At 47.2% G+C, this 13,829-nt stretch overlaps 1 protein-coding gene across 6 annotated transcripts; it reads left to right on the top strand.

The window, feature by feature from the left end:
- Positions 1–2,667: 2,667 nt before the first annotated feature.
- On the top strand, positions 2,668–5,042 carry TIMM10 (translocase of inner mitochondrial membrane 10). Of its 6 annotated transcripts, none has more exons than XM_036860944.1 (3): positions 2,668–2,782; positions 3,266–3,381; positions 4,603–5,034. In XM_036860944.1, the coding sequence occupies exons 2-3, from the start codon at positions 3,311–3,313 to the stop codon at positions 4,802–4,804; spliced, it is 273 nt and encodes a 90-aa protein (XP_036716839.1). In that variant the 5' UTR covers positions 2,668–2,782; positions 3,266–3,310; the 3' UTR covers positions 4,805–5,034. The 6 variants fall into 6 exon arrangements, with proteins under 6 accessions (XP_036716839.1, XP_036716845.1, XP_036716844.1 ...); XM_036860950.1 differs by having other exon boundaries at positions 2,736–2,847; positions 4,603–5,042; XM_036860949.1 differs by lacking the exon at positions 2,668–2,782 and adding an exon at positions 2,846–2,869.
- The last annotated feature ends 8,787 nt before the right edge of the window (positions 5,043–13,829 follow it).

The raw sequence follows: 13,829 nt of genomic DNA, 5'->3' as shown, positions 1-13,829 counted from the left end.
GGAAGCCCGCGCGCAGCAAGGACCCAATGCAGCCAAAAAAAAAAAAAAGAAAAGAAAAACAGAAAAAAATGTCATTGTGGAAAAAGGACTTCATCTGTTAGAGATACAATTAGATGAAGAAAATATGGCTAAATGTTGACAATTGTCAAATCTTGGTGATGGGTGATTAATATGTGGAAGTTCAATATATTGTGCTCTCCGCTTTTCTGTACTTTAAAATTTTTCCCTAATAAATAAAAATCTAAAAAAAAAAAGATTCTTTTTTTTTTTTTTTTTTTTTAATTTATTTATTTATGGCTGTGTTGGGTCTTCGTTTCTGTGCGAGGGCTTTCTCCAGTTGCGGCGAGCGGGGGCCACTCTTCATCGCGGTGCGCGGGCCTCTCACCGTCGCGGCCTCTCCCATTGCGGAGCACAGGCTCCAGACGCGCAGGCTCAGTAGTTGCGGCTCACGGGCTTAGTTGCTCCGCGGCATGTGGGATCCTCCCGGACCAGGGCTCGAACCCGTGTCCCCTGCATTGGCAGGCAGATTCTCAACCACTGCGCCACCAGGGAAGCCCAAAAGATTCATTTTTATTGAGCATCTGTCATGGACTAGGTGCTTTAAATACATCATCTTTTTTGTTTGTTCATTTGTTTTGTAATGATTTTTAAAACTTTATTTTGAAATAATTATAGGTTTATAAGAAGTTGCATAAATAGTACAGAGAGGGTACAGAAGGTTAAATTTTGCTTAAGATTTATCCACTGAAGGCTAAATCTTACATAACTATATGCAATATCAAAGCCAGGAAATTGGCATTGGTACAATGGCGTGTATACTTCTATGACAGCTTAGATTTGAATAAACACCTCCCACAATCAGGGCACAGAACCAATTTCATCAACACAAAGATCTCCCTTGTGCTATCCCCTTAGGCACACCTCCTTCCCTCCCCCCACCAACTCTAACCCTAGGCAACCATTAATCTCTTCTCCCATCTCTATAATATTGTCATTTTGAGAATGTGATTTAAATGGAATCATACAGTATGTAGCCTTTCATAAAACCTAATAAAAATCCCACCTAGGAAGCAGATTCCTCTCTTAAGAACCCATCTCCTTTTTCCAGGCAATTTCTTAATACTCCATAATATGTTGACTATATTCTCAAAAGCAAAAACCAGGATAACATATATACAATAACATACGTAGCAGCATTATCATAATAGCCCCAAACTGGAAACAACCCAAAAGTCCATCAATAGGCTATCATAATAGCCCCAAACTGGAAACAACCCAAAAGTCCATCAATAGGAGAATAGATAAATGAACTGTGGCTTATTTATACAATCAGACACTAGACAGCCATCAAAAAGAATGAATAAGAGATACACACGACAATATGAATGAAATCTTACGGATGTTACACTGAGCTAAAGAAGTGAGGCACAAAACAGAAAACAATGTATAATTTCATTTACGTGAAGTTCAAGAGTAGGCAGAACTAACTGATGGTGACAGAATTCAGAAGAGTGGTTCACTGCAGAAGAGGGAGTATTGACTGGGAAGGAACATGAGATAACTTTTTAAGGTGCTGGAAATATTTTGTATCTTGATCTGGGTGATAGTTATAAAAATGAATATATATTTAAAAATTAAGCTTGCGTATTTTACTACTTTATTATCTGAATGCTATACCTAAATTGTAAAGTATCAAGGTACAGGGTTTGACAAAGAGTTTGAGTCCTTAGAGCAGTAATGAGGGCAATATTTAAAACTGGAACTTCCTTAGGGAAGCATATGGCGACCAACCATATAAAGTGTCTAGCCCACCTTCCCCCATGGGCAGTGTACCACCGCATCATTAATTTGCATCTTCTAAATTTCGTTTACTGGGAAATCCCTTGAAAAATCCAGGGATTGAGGTGGGTTTTTCTTGGGGGGGGGGTGCGGAAGGGGGGCGTGCAGACCGAGAAATACATTAAGTCTTGAAAGACGAAGAGTTCACAAGTACCCTCCGTCTTCCTCACCCATACACACTAGGTTAGTTCTGGTGGCAGCCACAATGGTCCTATTCATCTCTTTAGGGCCCAGGGCGTCTAACAGAAGCTGACTAAAACATACTGTATACTTGACTCATCTTTCTGCAAGCAGGAACCGTGCCTCGCTTGTCTCTGCAACCCCAGAGAAAGCTTAGTGACCTACACACAGCTGTATTCACACAAAGGGCCTCTGAGCATTGGTCCTCAAACTTGGCTGCACATGGGATTCACCTGGGGAGTTTTAAGATGTACTGATGCCTGGGTCCTACTCCCAGGGATTCTGATTTAGTTGGTACGAAGTGAGCCCTGGGCTTCGGGATTATTTTAAGCGTCCCAGGTGACCTTAAGTACATCACAAATTGAGCGCTGCAGTTTGGCGGCATTCTTCCTACTCCGCGCCTGATTTGCGCTCTGGCCTCAGCTCTCCGGAGGTGAGGGCGAGGTTCACTGAGTTCTGTGGTCCTGCCCCTCTTACAGAACCAATAAACTCAAATCTCTCCGTGACACCCCTAAGGACAAGAATTCTAACCAGTCTGCAGGCGCTCTGCGCCCCGCTCAAGCCTCTATGGTATTTTGGAGTCCTCTCTAGCATTTGGGAGACGCCTTAACCAGGGCCAGCAGCTCCCTCTCTGTGGTAGCAGATTTTCCAGCGCCGCCTCGTTGGTACTTCATTCCGGAAGCGCGCACGGATCAGAGAGGAGGCGGGACTTCCCTCCCGGAAGTGACCCGCGTGCTTCCGCCCTATCCTACCTGAGCGCCCGGTGAGTTTCTAGTGTTTACCCGAAGTTGGGGACATAGGGGGCGTTGTGGCTGGCCCCAGCCCGTGGTGAGTGACGTCTGACCTCAAGGTGATCCTGATGATGGCGCCGCCGTTTCAGAGGTGTAGACCCTGGGCTGGGGCCCGGGAGCCTTAGTTCCGCGTATGATCGAATTCTTAGGGCTCCGCAGGTTCATGCTCCGTTCCGGTATCCCCTTCTTCTGGATAGAGGTGACCTAGAGGGACTGGGAGTCAGGGCTCCGGGGCTCGATTTCCAGCCCCGCCATTGACATGTTCTGTGACCTTGGGCTAAGCAGTGTTCCCCTTCGGGGCCTCAGTTCCCACATCTGTGAAATGGGACTTCTGAGTTCACTGAGGTCAGTGGCCCCTGCTGGTCTGATGCCCTCTGATTCCTCCACATCCTCCAGCCCCTGCGATGGGAAGGTGAATGGGAGGGGTGGGTGCTGACCATGATGTCTGCCCCCAGGATTAGGAGGCCAGAGGGAGATCTCTTCCACGGTGCAGGGCTGAAATGGACCCGCTTAGGGCCCAGCAGCTGGCGGCAGAGCTGGAGGTAGAGATGATGGCTGATATGTACAACAGGTAAGGGCTGATTCTGCGCTGCCTTTTCTTAGAGAATGATCCCAGGTCACTCTTGCCAAGGCAGAGGTGGATAACTTCTGAAAGTTATTTTCCTCATTCTGGGGGAACCTGAGGCCCGGGCTTACCCTCCCGGCACCCCCAACTCCCGCCCTATGCTTAAGGGCTAATGCAGACGCAGTGTGGGGTCACTAGAAGGAATTGGGCATTTAGGTTGGGATGGAATTGGCGATGTAGGAGCTGAGCAGGAAGAGAAGGTCCGGTCCAGGCTCTAGTTGTGTTCCAGGAAGAGTAGAGCATTTGCCTTTTGACAAAGAGCACGTAGCCCACTTAGTAGTCAACATTTCTTAAACTCTTAATCCATCTCGGACACATGCTGAGCATTTTATATGCATTATCTTTTTTTAAAGGTGAGGAGATTGAGGTTTCTAGAGGTTAAATAACTCTCAGGGTCCACAGCTGGTCAGTAACAATGTCAGGACCAGTAGCTCAGTCTGACTCCTAACTAGTGCCCATAACCATCTGGCAAATTTGGGAACAAATCGTAGCCGCACCAACCACCACTACTATGGCCTTGGGCAAGTTACATGGACTGTTAGACCAGTGGTTTCCCCATCTGTAAAGTGGAGTTAATAATAGGACCTTACTCACAGAGGCATTATAAATATTAAATGTAAAAGTATATGACAAGCTCTTAGCATTAAGCCCAACACAAGTCAAATAAGCAGTCAACAAATATTTGCTATTTTTATTGGCTTAAGCTCTCTGGTATCCTCCCTAGATTCGTTGTTTTATCTTGGAGGCTATTAGAATAATTTTTAAATGTAGGCTATAAAGTCAGGCTACCTGGGTTCATAGCCCAGCTTTATGTGATCCTGAGGTTCTCTGTGCCTTCATTTCCTTATCTGTAAAAAGGGGGATAATGATTGTGCCGACCTCATAGGGTTATCATAAGAACTGCATGACAGAATCCATGTCAAGCACTTAGCGTGATGTCTGGAACATAACTGGTACTCAGCTAATGGTTCCTGTTTAATTAGTCATAAACATGGGCCCCGACAAGGTTCCTGCTCTCAAGGATCTTCCAAGATAGTTGAGGTGCAAACTGAGGATTTACACTGCCTTCTTGGGAGGTGAAATCAGTATAGCAGGGCAGGAATGGCTGAGGGTTCCTGGTATGCCACAGGATGCTGCTGACCTGACCTTGCCCTTCCTTCTTTCTAGAATGACCAGTGCCTGCCACCGGAAGTGCGTGCCTCCCCACTACAAGGAAGCAGAACTGTCCAAGGGCGAGTCTGTGTGCCTGGACCGGTGTGTCTCCAAGTACCTGGACATCCATGAGCGGATGGGCAAAAAGTTGACAGAATTGTCTATGCAGGATGAAGAGTTGATGAAGAGGGTGCAGCAGAGTTCCGGGCCCGCGTGAGGTCCCAGGCAGTACACCTCAAGGTGCACCCTGTCCTTTCCCACTTGTCTAATAAAAGTGCCCCCATTGGGTGTCATCTGTGAAGACTGCCAGGTCTAGGCACTTTCTGGAGAGTCTCCAGGAGCCCAGGGTATGATGGAGCTCTTTCCCGGTTGAAGAAGGGGTATTTGTCACTCTGGCATGTGACTATGTGTGTGTGTGTTTATTATATATTAAAACAAGTTTGTTGACACAGTGTGCAAAGCAGTGTGCCTGGCACTTGGGAGTAAAGGCAGCAGACACAGCCTCTGCCAGCAGAGGGAGTCTAACGTAGTGTTTAAAAGCATAGACTGGGGACTCCCCTGGTGGTGCAGTGGATGAGACTCCACGCTCCCAACGCAGGGGGCCCGGGTTTGATCCCCGGTCAGGGAGCTGGATCCCACGTGCATGCCGCAACTAAGAGTTCACGTGCCGCAACTAAGACCTGATGCAACCAAATAAATAAATATTTATTAAAAAAAAAAAAAAAAAAAAAGCATAGACTGGTACCGTGGCTTAAGTTTACATTCCACGGCAGCCACTTGCTGTGTGACCCTGAACGTGTCATTTCACTGTGCCTAGCTTCCTCATCTGTAAAGTGGGGAGAATCAGGGCTGTTGTGAAGATTAAATGAGTTAATATGAATAAACTATTTAGAATAATGCCTGGGCCATAGAAAGTGCCCAGTATATATTATTTATGTCTAACAACTTAAAATCAAGTGCAGGCAGGCATTTTCCTCAATGATATAAAGGAACGATTTAGAGGAGAGGGTGGAAAGTAGATGGAACCTAAGAAGGAAGTAGCCACAACCTCTTGGTTCTAAACAGCAATATCGAAACATGTGAAGGGACCCAGCTTCATGTGTGATGTGTGTGATGCGGGGAGGGGACCGAGTGATAAGCACTGCCATTCAGTGTTCCCCTGAATCTGAATCAGGGACTGCGCTCCTCACTCTTCATGGGGTATCCAGTCTCATCCACTCAGCAGGCTAAAGGCCCTGTTAGGAAATGGGGGCTCAGAGAGGTGGTGGTTTGCTGGAGGTCACAGGAGAGGAGCAATGACGGAGGTCAGGGTTGACTGCTCTCGGAGGAGAGGCCGCACCCACTTCCTGTCCTGAGGGTGCCCTTGGAGAACTGCGCAGTTCTCAAAGTGTATGGTTCACTGCAGAAGGAATTTTGGTTGACGCCAGTGCCACTGATAGCAGTGCCTTCACAGCAGAGGGAGGTGTCTGGGGTGTAACCTCACCAGGCCGTTGGGCTCACAGGAAAGGAGACGGTAGAGGCAGTGAGTTTCAGGCTTAAAAGTACAGGTCCAGGGAATTCCCTGGCGGTCCAGTGGTTGGGACTTTGCGCTTTCACTGCTGAGGGCCTGGGTTCATTTCTTGGTCAGGAGCTAGGATCCTACAAGCTGCGCAGTGTGGCCAAAAAAAAAAAAAATCCAGGTTCAAGTCAGACCACCTGGGATGAAATTTTCTGGCTGTGTGATCATGGGTGAGGCATTTGACTACTCTGTGCCTCAGTTACCCTATCTACAAAGCGATAAAAGTACCTACTTCATTGAGTGGTTGTGAAGATGAAATGTGTTAATAACTAAAGCACTTAGGAAAGTGCCTAATTCTCCCACGTTAAATACTCAATAATGTTAGCTGTTTTTTTTTTTTTTTTAATTGCTAACTTTGATGTAAGGAGTCTCGGGATAGACCCCCTGAAAACTTCAGAACTATTGTCCATTTACCTTAAGGGTGGGCAGAGAGCTAAGGCTCCTTTCTAGGTACTGAAGTGCCAACTTGGGTCAACAGGTGGCGCTGTCTGCTCACGGGAATCAGCACTGCTGTGGCCAGTTCTACAAATGTGTATTATTCGTGTATTCCTTGCGGCCGTTGTACTAGGAAGAGCAGGGTGGTGAGGAAAACAGATATTGTACCTGCCCTCAGGTTTAGCAAGAAACGTCAAAAATTTTCAGAGCACATAGCTGGAACATCTAGAAGGGGTCGTAGAGAATGGAGAGAAGAGGTTCCAGCTGGACGGAGAGCACTTGCAAAAGCTTTGAAGTGGCAGAAAATGTGGAGCCGTCAAGAAACAAAGCTTTGGCCTGCTCGGAGTGCCAAGTGGGAAGGCAGGTAGTGGTGAGGGATGAGACCTGCCCGAGGGCTAAGCAGGCGCAGCTCCAAAGAGCCTGATGAGCTGAGTTTTTTAAAAGAGTTTGGATTTTCTCCGAAGGGCATCAGCAAACTGTTGAAGGATGTAAAACCCTGGCAGTGAAAATGACAGATGTGCATTTTATTTATTATTATTATTTTTTTAAATTATCTTTTTCCTTTTTTTTTTTAAACTTTGGGTTTATTTATTTATTTATTTATTTATGGCTGTGTTGGGTCTTCGTTTCTGTGCGAGGGCTTTCTCTAGTTGCGGCAAGTGGGGGCCACTCTTCATCGCGGTGCGCGGGCCTCTCACTATCGCGGCCTCTCTTGTTGCGGAGCACAGGCTCCAGACGCGCAGGCTCAGTAATTGTGTCTCACGGGCCTAGTTGCTCCGCGGCATGTGGGATCTTCCCAGACCAGGGCTCAAACCCATGACCCCTGCTTTGGCAGGCAGATTCTCAACCACTGCGCCACCAGGGAAGCCCCAGATGTGCATTTTAAAGCTCCCTCTAGCTGTCAGCCAGGTGGATAGTGGTAGATGATGGCTTAATGGATTCAGGGGAGACATGCCAGGGAGCTGGTGAGGAAACAGGGGGATGATACCAGTAGGAATAGCTATCGAGTTGCTACATTGTGCTAATAAGTATATTATTTCAGTTAAAACTCATAACAACTCTGAGGCAGGTACCATTATTCTTATCTTATAGGTGAAGAAGTTGAGGCTCCGAAAAGTTAGTAACTTGCTGAAGGTCATACAACAAGCAAGTGCTAGAGCCAGGATTCCAGCTAATTCAGACACCAGAGCCCACTTTTACCCACCCCTCTAGGACTGGAGTGCGGGTGTGGGTAGGGAATGCTCCGTAATGTCAGCAATGTCATATTTTATTCAGCAATAGTTGTTGTTGGCTTGCTGCATGCAGAGAGCTGTAGAAAGTGTGCAAGTGAATTAACTAGGTCCCTGCCTTCGGTGAACAAGTGTGGCGGTTGGGAGGGTGGGCATAGGAGAGACGGAACAAACATATAAAGAGTAGTAGAATAGGTTAGGCCTTTTCTGCCATCGAGAAGAGTCAAAAAATGCTCACGTGTGTTTGCTAGATTATCAGTTTCATTTATTTTCATAAATTTATGTATTTATTTTTGGCTGCATTGGGTCTTCGTTGCTGCGCGCGGGCTTTCTCTAGTTGCGGTGAGCGGGGGCTACTCTTCATTGTGGTGCGCGGGCTTCTCATTGCATTGGCTTCTCTTGTTGCGGAACACGGGCTCTAGGCACGCGGGCTTCAGTAGTTGTGGCTCGCGGGCTCTAGAGCGCAGGCTCAGTAGTTGTGGCGCACGGGCTTAGTTGCTCCGCGGCGATTATCAGTTTTAAAAACCGGGAAGTGTCTCATAAACATCAGGACTTTGGCTTCTTTTGAAAAGCTAGAAGATCTGACAAGTCAGCCTACATTCCTGCTTGGCAGTGGTCTGCTGCTGGAGGATGGGTGGAGGCTCAGCTGTCCGCCAAACCTCCCATCTCTCATTTCTTCCCTCGTCACCATCTGCTTGACCTGTAGGCATTTGGTCTGCACCTTCTGCTCTTCGGGTTTTCAGATGAGCCGGACACTATATGAGAAAACATGTAACGGTCCTGGAGTGGGCAGCCTCTGAGATGGCTCCTAATGATCCTGCCCGCTGCTGTTCATTCCTGTTCATTCCTAGTATAATCTCCTTCCCTTGAGCGTGCACTAGACCTAAATAGAGACTTGCTTCTAACAAACAGGACAGAGCAAAGGTGATGAAAGCTGCTTCCAAGGTTAAGACACAAAAGATGGTAATGGCCATCTTGTTATTGTCTCTCTCTCTCTCTCTTCCTCCCCTTCTCCTCCTCTCCTCTTCCTTGCAAAATCTGTTGAAGCAAGCTTCCATGTTGTGAGCTGCCCTATGAAGAGGCCCATGTGGTGGGGAACTCAGGGCAGCCTCCAGCCCACAGCCAGTGAGGAACTGAATCCTGCTGGCAACCACATGAGTGAGCTCAGAAGCAGATCTTTCCCCAGTCAGACTTTCAGATGACTACAGCCCTGGCTGGCACTTTGCAGCCCTGTGAGAGACCCTGAAGCAGAGGACCCAACTAAGCTGCACCCTGACTCCCAGCCTAGAGAAACTGAGATGATAAATGTTGATTTAAGCCATTACATTTTGGGGTAATTTGTTACGCAGCAATAGTTAACCACTACACAGACAGTTCTCACAACTGTTACAGTCGTCAAAGACTATGTTTGGTCATTCTACACCCACACCTGCAAGGGACCAGGCACTGTTCCAGGCATTTGGGGTACACCAATGAACAAAATGAAGATTGTTGCCCACTTGGAACTTATATTCTAGGGCAACGGTTTTGCATAGAAGTCTGGGTTGGCAGTGCTATTTTGAAGGAAAGACAGCCCCTTCAGCTCCTGGGAGAAGGTTCTTAACCTTTCACATCTTGGGCCCCTTTGAAACGCCAACAAAAGCCACAGACTGGTTCTTCAGAAAATTGTTCACGCACAGAATTTTGCATGCAATTTTAGGGATTTTCATTAGAATTCTTGTGGGCTGACCTGGGGGGAGTCTTGTGACAAGCATTTTTTTAAATGCTGGGGCAAAGAGAAACAAGATAGAAAATCAAAGGGGGGAAGCATATTAAAATCAGTCACTTTTACAGTTGTGATAAGTGCTGTAAGAGATGCCCAGGGAAGTGTGGGGCTATGTAAAGGGATGACTCCCCCAAGTCTGGGTGCTCAGGGAAGGCTGTCCCCCTGAAAGCGATGTAGGTGAGTGAGATTTGAAGGATGGGTGGGTAGGAATTTGCCAGGTTGGGGGCAGTGGTGGGTGGTGGCTTCTTTGTTAAGTGGTGGGAGGATAGTGGTGGGGCAGGTGGGCTCAGGTCCCTATCCTCTGGCCCATACAGTCTATCAGAGGAAACAGACACGTCGTGATGAGTATTATCAAAGGGTGACTCGAATGTTATACGAGTCATATAGCAAAGGGATTTATTGCTGGAGTCAGGCAAGGAGGCTTCCTGTAGGAAGTGCCCGTTAAGTCAAAATCTGAAGGATTAGTTAGATAGGCCAGGGTGGGGGAATGTTCCAGGCCCAGGTGGGAGAACACAGGGTTTTAATGGATGAGAACAGGTCACAACAGTGAAAGCATAGAGAAGAGAGAGGCCAGAAGGGAGGTGGGCCCAGCAGGAGGGTCCGGATGGACTAGGGGGCATTGTTGGGAGTTTGTACGTTTGCCCAACAGTTGTGGAAACTTCCAAGGGGAGAGGCCTGGTTGAAGCCAAGATCATTCTGACCGGAAAGTGGACTCACTGGCACGAGTGGAATCGGGAAGGCGATGCTGAAAGGGTCGCAGGAGTCCAGGCAGGAGTTGATGAGACCTAGGCTTGGGGGCCAGCAGAAGATGGAGAGGAGAAGTCTTTAAAGGCAGGAGCCACAAGCTCGCTGGTAGGTTGGACGTGGAAAGTCAGGCTGGGAGCCAAGTCTGGATAACTTCGCTTTGAGCTTAAGCAACTGTGTGCAAGGTGGTGCTTTTACCGACACAGGCAGCAACGGAGGTAGAGCGAGTTAGGGAGGAGGAGGGTCATTTTCTGTCATCACTGAGCACTTCTTTTTTTTTTTAATTTTTAAATTAAAAAAAATGTTTTTGGCTGCGCTGCGCGGCATGTGGAATCTTAGTTCCCCAACCAGGGATGGAACCCACACCCCCTGCATTGGAAGGGCGGAGTCTTAACCACTGGACCGCCAGGGAAGTCCCACTGAGCACTTCTTATTATCTTAGAAGGTCCGGTACAATTGGCCTGTATCTACGTTTCCAGTTGCAGCTTCATGCCACAGCCCACCTCATTCTATGTGTTCTTCCATTCAGGCCCTCCTTCAGTTCCCTGAATGTCTCAGGCAGCCTCCTGTTGTAGCGCCTCTGCATGCTGTGTCCTCCTCTTGGGGGTTGATAAATCCTACTGATTCAGACACGGGAAGTCTTATATCTTCAGATTTTGGCACAAACAACACCTTTAAGGACTCCTCCCTGCCCTCCAGTCTAGATCAACGCCCCTCCCCAGTGATATGTTACTTCTCTTCCATGACGCTTCCTTTATTTTTTTTTAATAAATTTATTTATTTTATTTATTTATTTTTGGCTGCGTTGGGTCTTTGTTGCTGTGCGCAGGCTTTCTCTGGTTGCGGCGAGCGGGGGTTACTCTTCGTTGCGGTGTGTGGGCTTCTCACTGCGGTGGCTTCTCTTGTTGCGGAGCATGGGCTCTAGGCGCGTGGGCTTCCGTAGTTGTGGCACGTGGGCTCAGTAGTTGTGGCACGCGGGCTCTAGAGCACAGGCTCAGTAGTTGTGGCGCGTGGGCTTAGTTGCTCCGCGGCATGTGGGATCTTCCTGGACCAGGGCTCGAACCTGTAACCCCTGCATTGGCAGGAGGATTCTTAGCCACTGCATGGCGCTTCCTTTAGATGCAATTACACTTACTATGTGATAATTTGATTCATTTACTCCTCTCCCCCACTGGACTTTACGTTCTCTGAGGATGGAGTCTGTGTCTTATTCATCCTTCAATCCCTAGTGCCTGATGCATGTGAAAGCGTTTAAAAATTTTTTTAAAACTGATATAATTCACATATCATAAAATTCACCCTTTTAAAGTGTCCAATTAAGTGGATTTTAGTGCATTCACAGGGTTGTACCGTCATCACCACTATCTAACTGCGCAACATTTTTACCACCCACAAGAAGAAACCCCATACTCATTAGCAATCACTTCCCATCTCTCCCTCCTCCAGTTTTTGGCAACGACTAACCTACTGTCTCAGTGTACCTGCCTATTCTGGGCATTTCATATGAGTGCACCCCTACAATATGTGATCTTTTGCATCTGGCTTTCACTTAGCGTAATGTTTTCAAGGTTCATCCATGTTGTAGCATGTACCAGTACCTCCTTCCTTTTTATGACCAGATCATAATACATTCAATGTTACTATACACATTTTTTTTTTTTTGGTCACACCTCGTGGCTTGTGGGATCTTAGTTCCCCAACCAGGGATTGAACCTGGGCCTTCAGTAGGGAAAGCGCAGAGTCCTAACCACTGGACCACCAGGGAGTTCCCACTATACACATTGTGTTCATCCATTTGTTAACGGACAATTGGGTTGTTTGCACTTTTTGGCGATTATGAATAACAATGCTATGAACATTTGTGTCCAAGTCTTTGTGTCCACATATGTTCTCAGTTCTCTTGGGTATATACCTAGGAGAGGTATTGCTGGGTCATAGTGGTGACTCTACGTTTAACTATTTGAGTATCAGCCAAACCGTTTTTCCAAAGTGGCTGCACTATTTTATTTACATTCCTCACGCCAAGGTTTACCATAACTATTTGTTAGGCTGAATAAATAATTTCTTCATTGTGAACTGGATACTATTATTTCCAGCACATAATAGACTAGAAGAGTAAGGCTCGGGAGTGTGAGTGCCTTGGGCAAAACTGCACAACGAATCAGCTGCGGAGCCAGGACTGGGACCCAGCCTGTGATTCACGAGCCAGTACTCCTGTTCACTCAGCTGTGAGGCCGACTCTGGCCACCGGCCTGCAGGAGATCCACTGTGACAGCCCTGTTCTACTCTAGCTATGGGTAGTGTCAAGGGAACAGAGTCTAGAAAGGGATTACTTTTGGGGACAGGAGGAGGGGTTGGTAAATCCTATTGATTCTGATATGGAAGTGTGTCTTAAGTCTCTTCTCTGGGACTTCCCTGGTGGTCCAGTGGTTAAGACTCTGCCCTTCCAATGCAGGGGGTGCAGGTTCGATCCCTGGTGGGGATCCCACACGCCATGTGGTGTGGCCAAAAAAAAAGTCTCTGCTTTCCTCTATTTTTTTTTTTTAATTATCTGAACTATTACAGTGGCCTCTTAACTGCTTTAAAGTCCCTCTCCTTTCCATTCATTAAACACACAAATCCGACCATATCTATCTCCTCCCTTAAAAACAAAGTAAACCAAAATAAAACAAGAAAACAAAATCCAGGAGTTCCCATCACCTATCTCACAACATGGGAAATCCTTGGTCTGGCAGAGGTCATTCCAAAATGACCACGGTTTCCAGCTCCCTTTCCCACTACCCTCTTCCACTTATTCCATAAATGTTTACCACGGGCTGTTACAGGCCAGGTCCTGGGATAGGTAGCAGACATACAAATCACCTACAATGTGGTTCCCATGGTGCCTGCCCTCCAGAGATTTATAGCTCTTGGGGAGGGAGCAGGCAACTAAACTGATGATTCTAGATCAGTGTGAGGGCTTCATTTCAGGATAGAATAGCGTTTGGGGGGAGTACATGGGCAGGACCCCTAACCCAGCCTAAGAGATCAGAGCTTCCAGAAAAAGGTGAAATTGAGGTGAGTTGTGAAGGATGAGTGCATTAGAAATGAAGAAGGAGGGACTTCCCTGGTGGCACAGTGGTTAAGGATCCGTCTGCCAATGCAGGGGACATGGGTTCGATCCCTGGTCCGGGAAGATTCCCACATGCCATGGAACAACTAAGCCCGTGTGCCACAACTGCTGAGCCCACGTGCCACAACTACTGAAGCCCGCGCGCCTAGAGCCCGTGCTCCGCAACAAGAGAAGCCACCACAATGAGAAACCCGTGCATTGCAATGAAGAGTAGCCCCCGCTCACCAGAACTAGAGAAAGCCCATGCGCAGCAACGAAGACCCAACGCAGCCAAAAATAAATAAATAAATTTACAAAAAAAAAAAAGAAAGAAATGAAGAAGGAACAACAGGTGCAAAGGCCAGGAGGTGTGAAACCAGCTGGCTTCACACTTCATTCCACAGGTATTTACTGAGTGCG

Source organism: Balaenoptera musculus, chromosome 8 (genome assembly GCF_009873245.2).
Source record: "Balaenoptera musculus isolate JJ_BM4_2016_0621 chromosome 8, mBalMus1.pri.v3, whole genome shotgun sequence".
NCBI lineage: Eukaryota > Metazoa > Chordata > Mammalia > Artiodactyla > Balaenopteridae > Balaenoptera > Balaenoptera musculus.
Note: the sequence above shows the minus strand (reverse complement) of the source record. Positions and strands in the feature narration are given on the sequence as shown.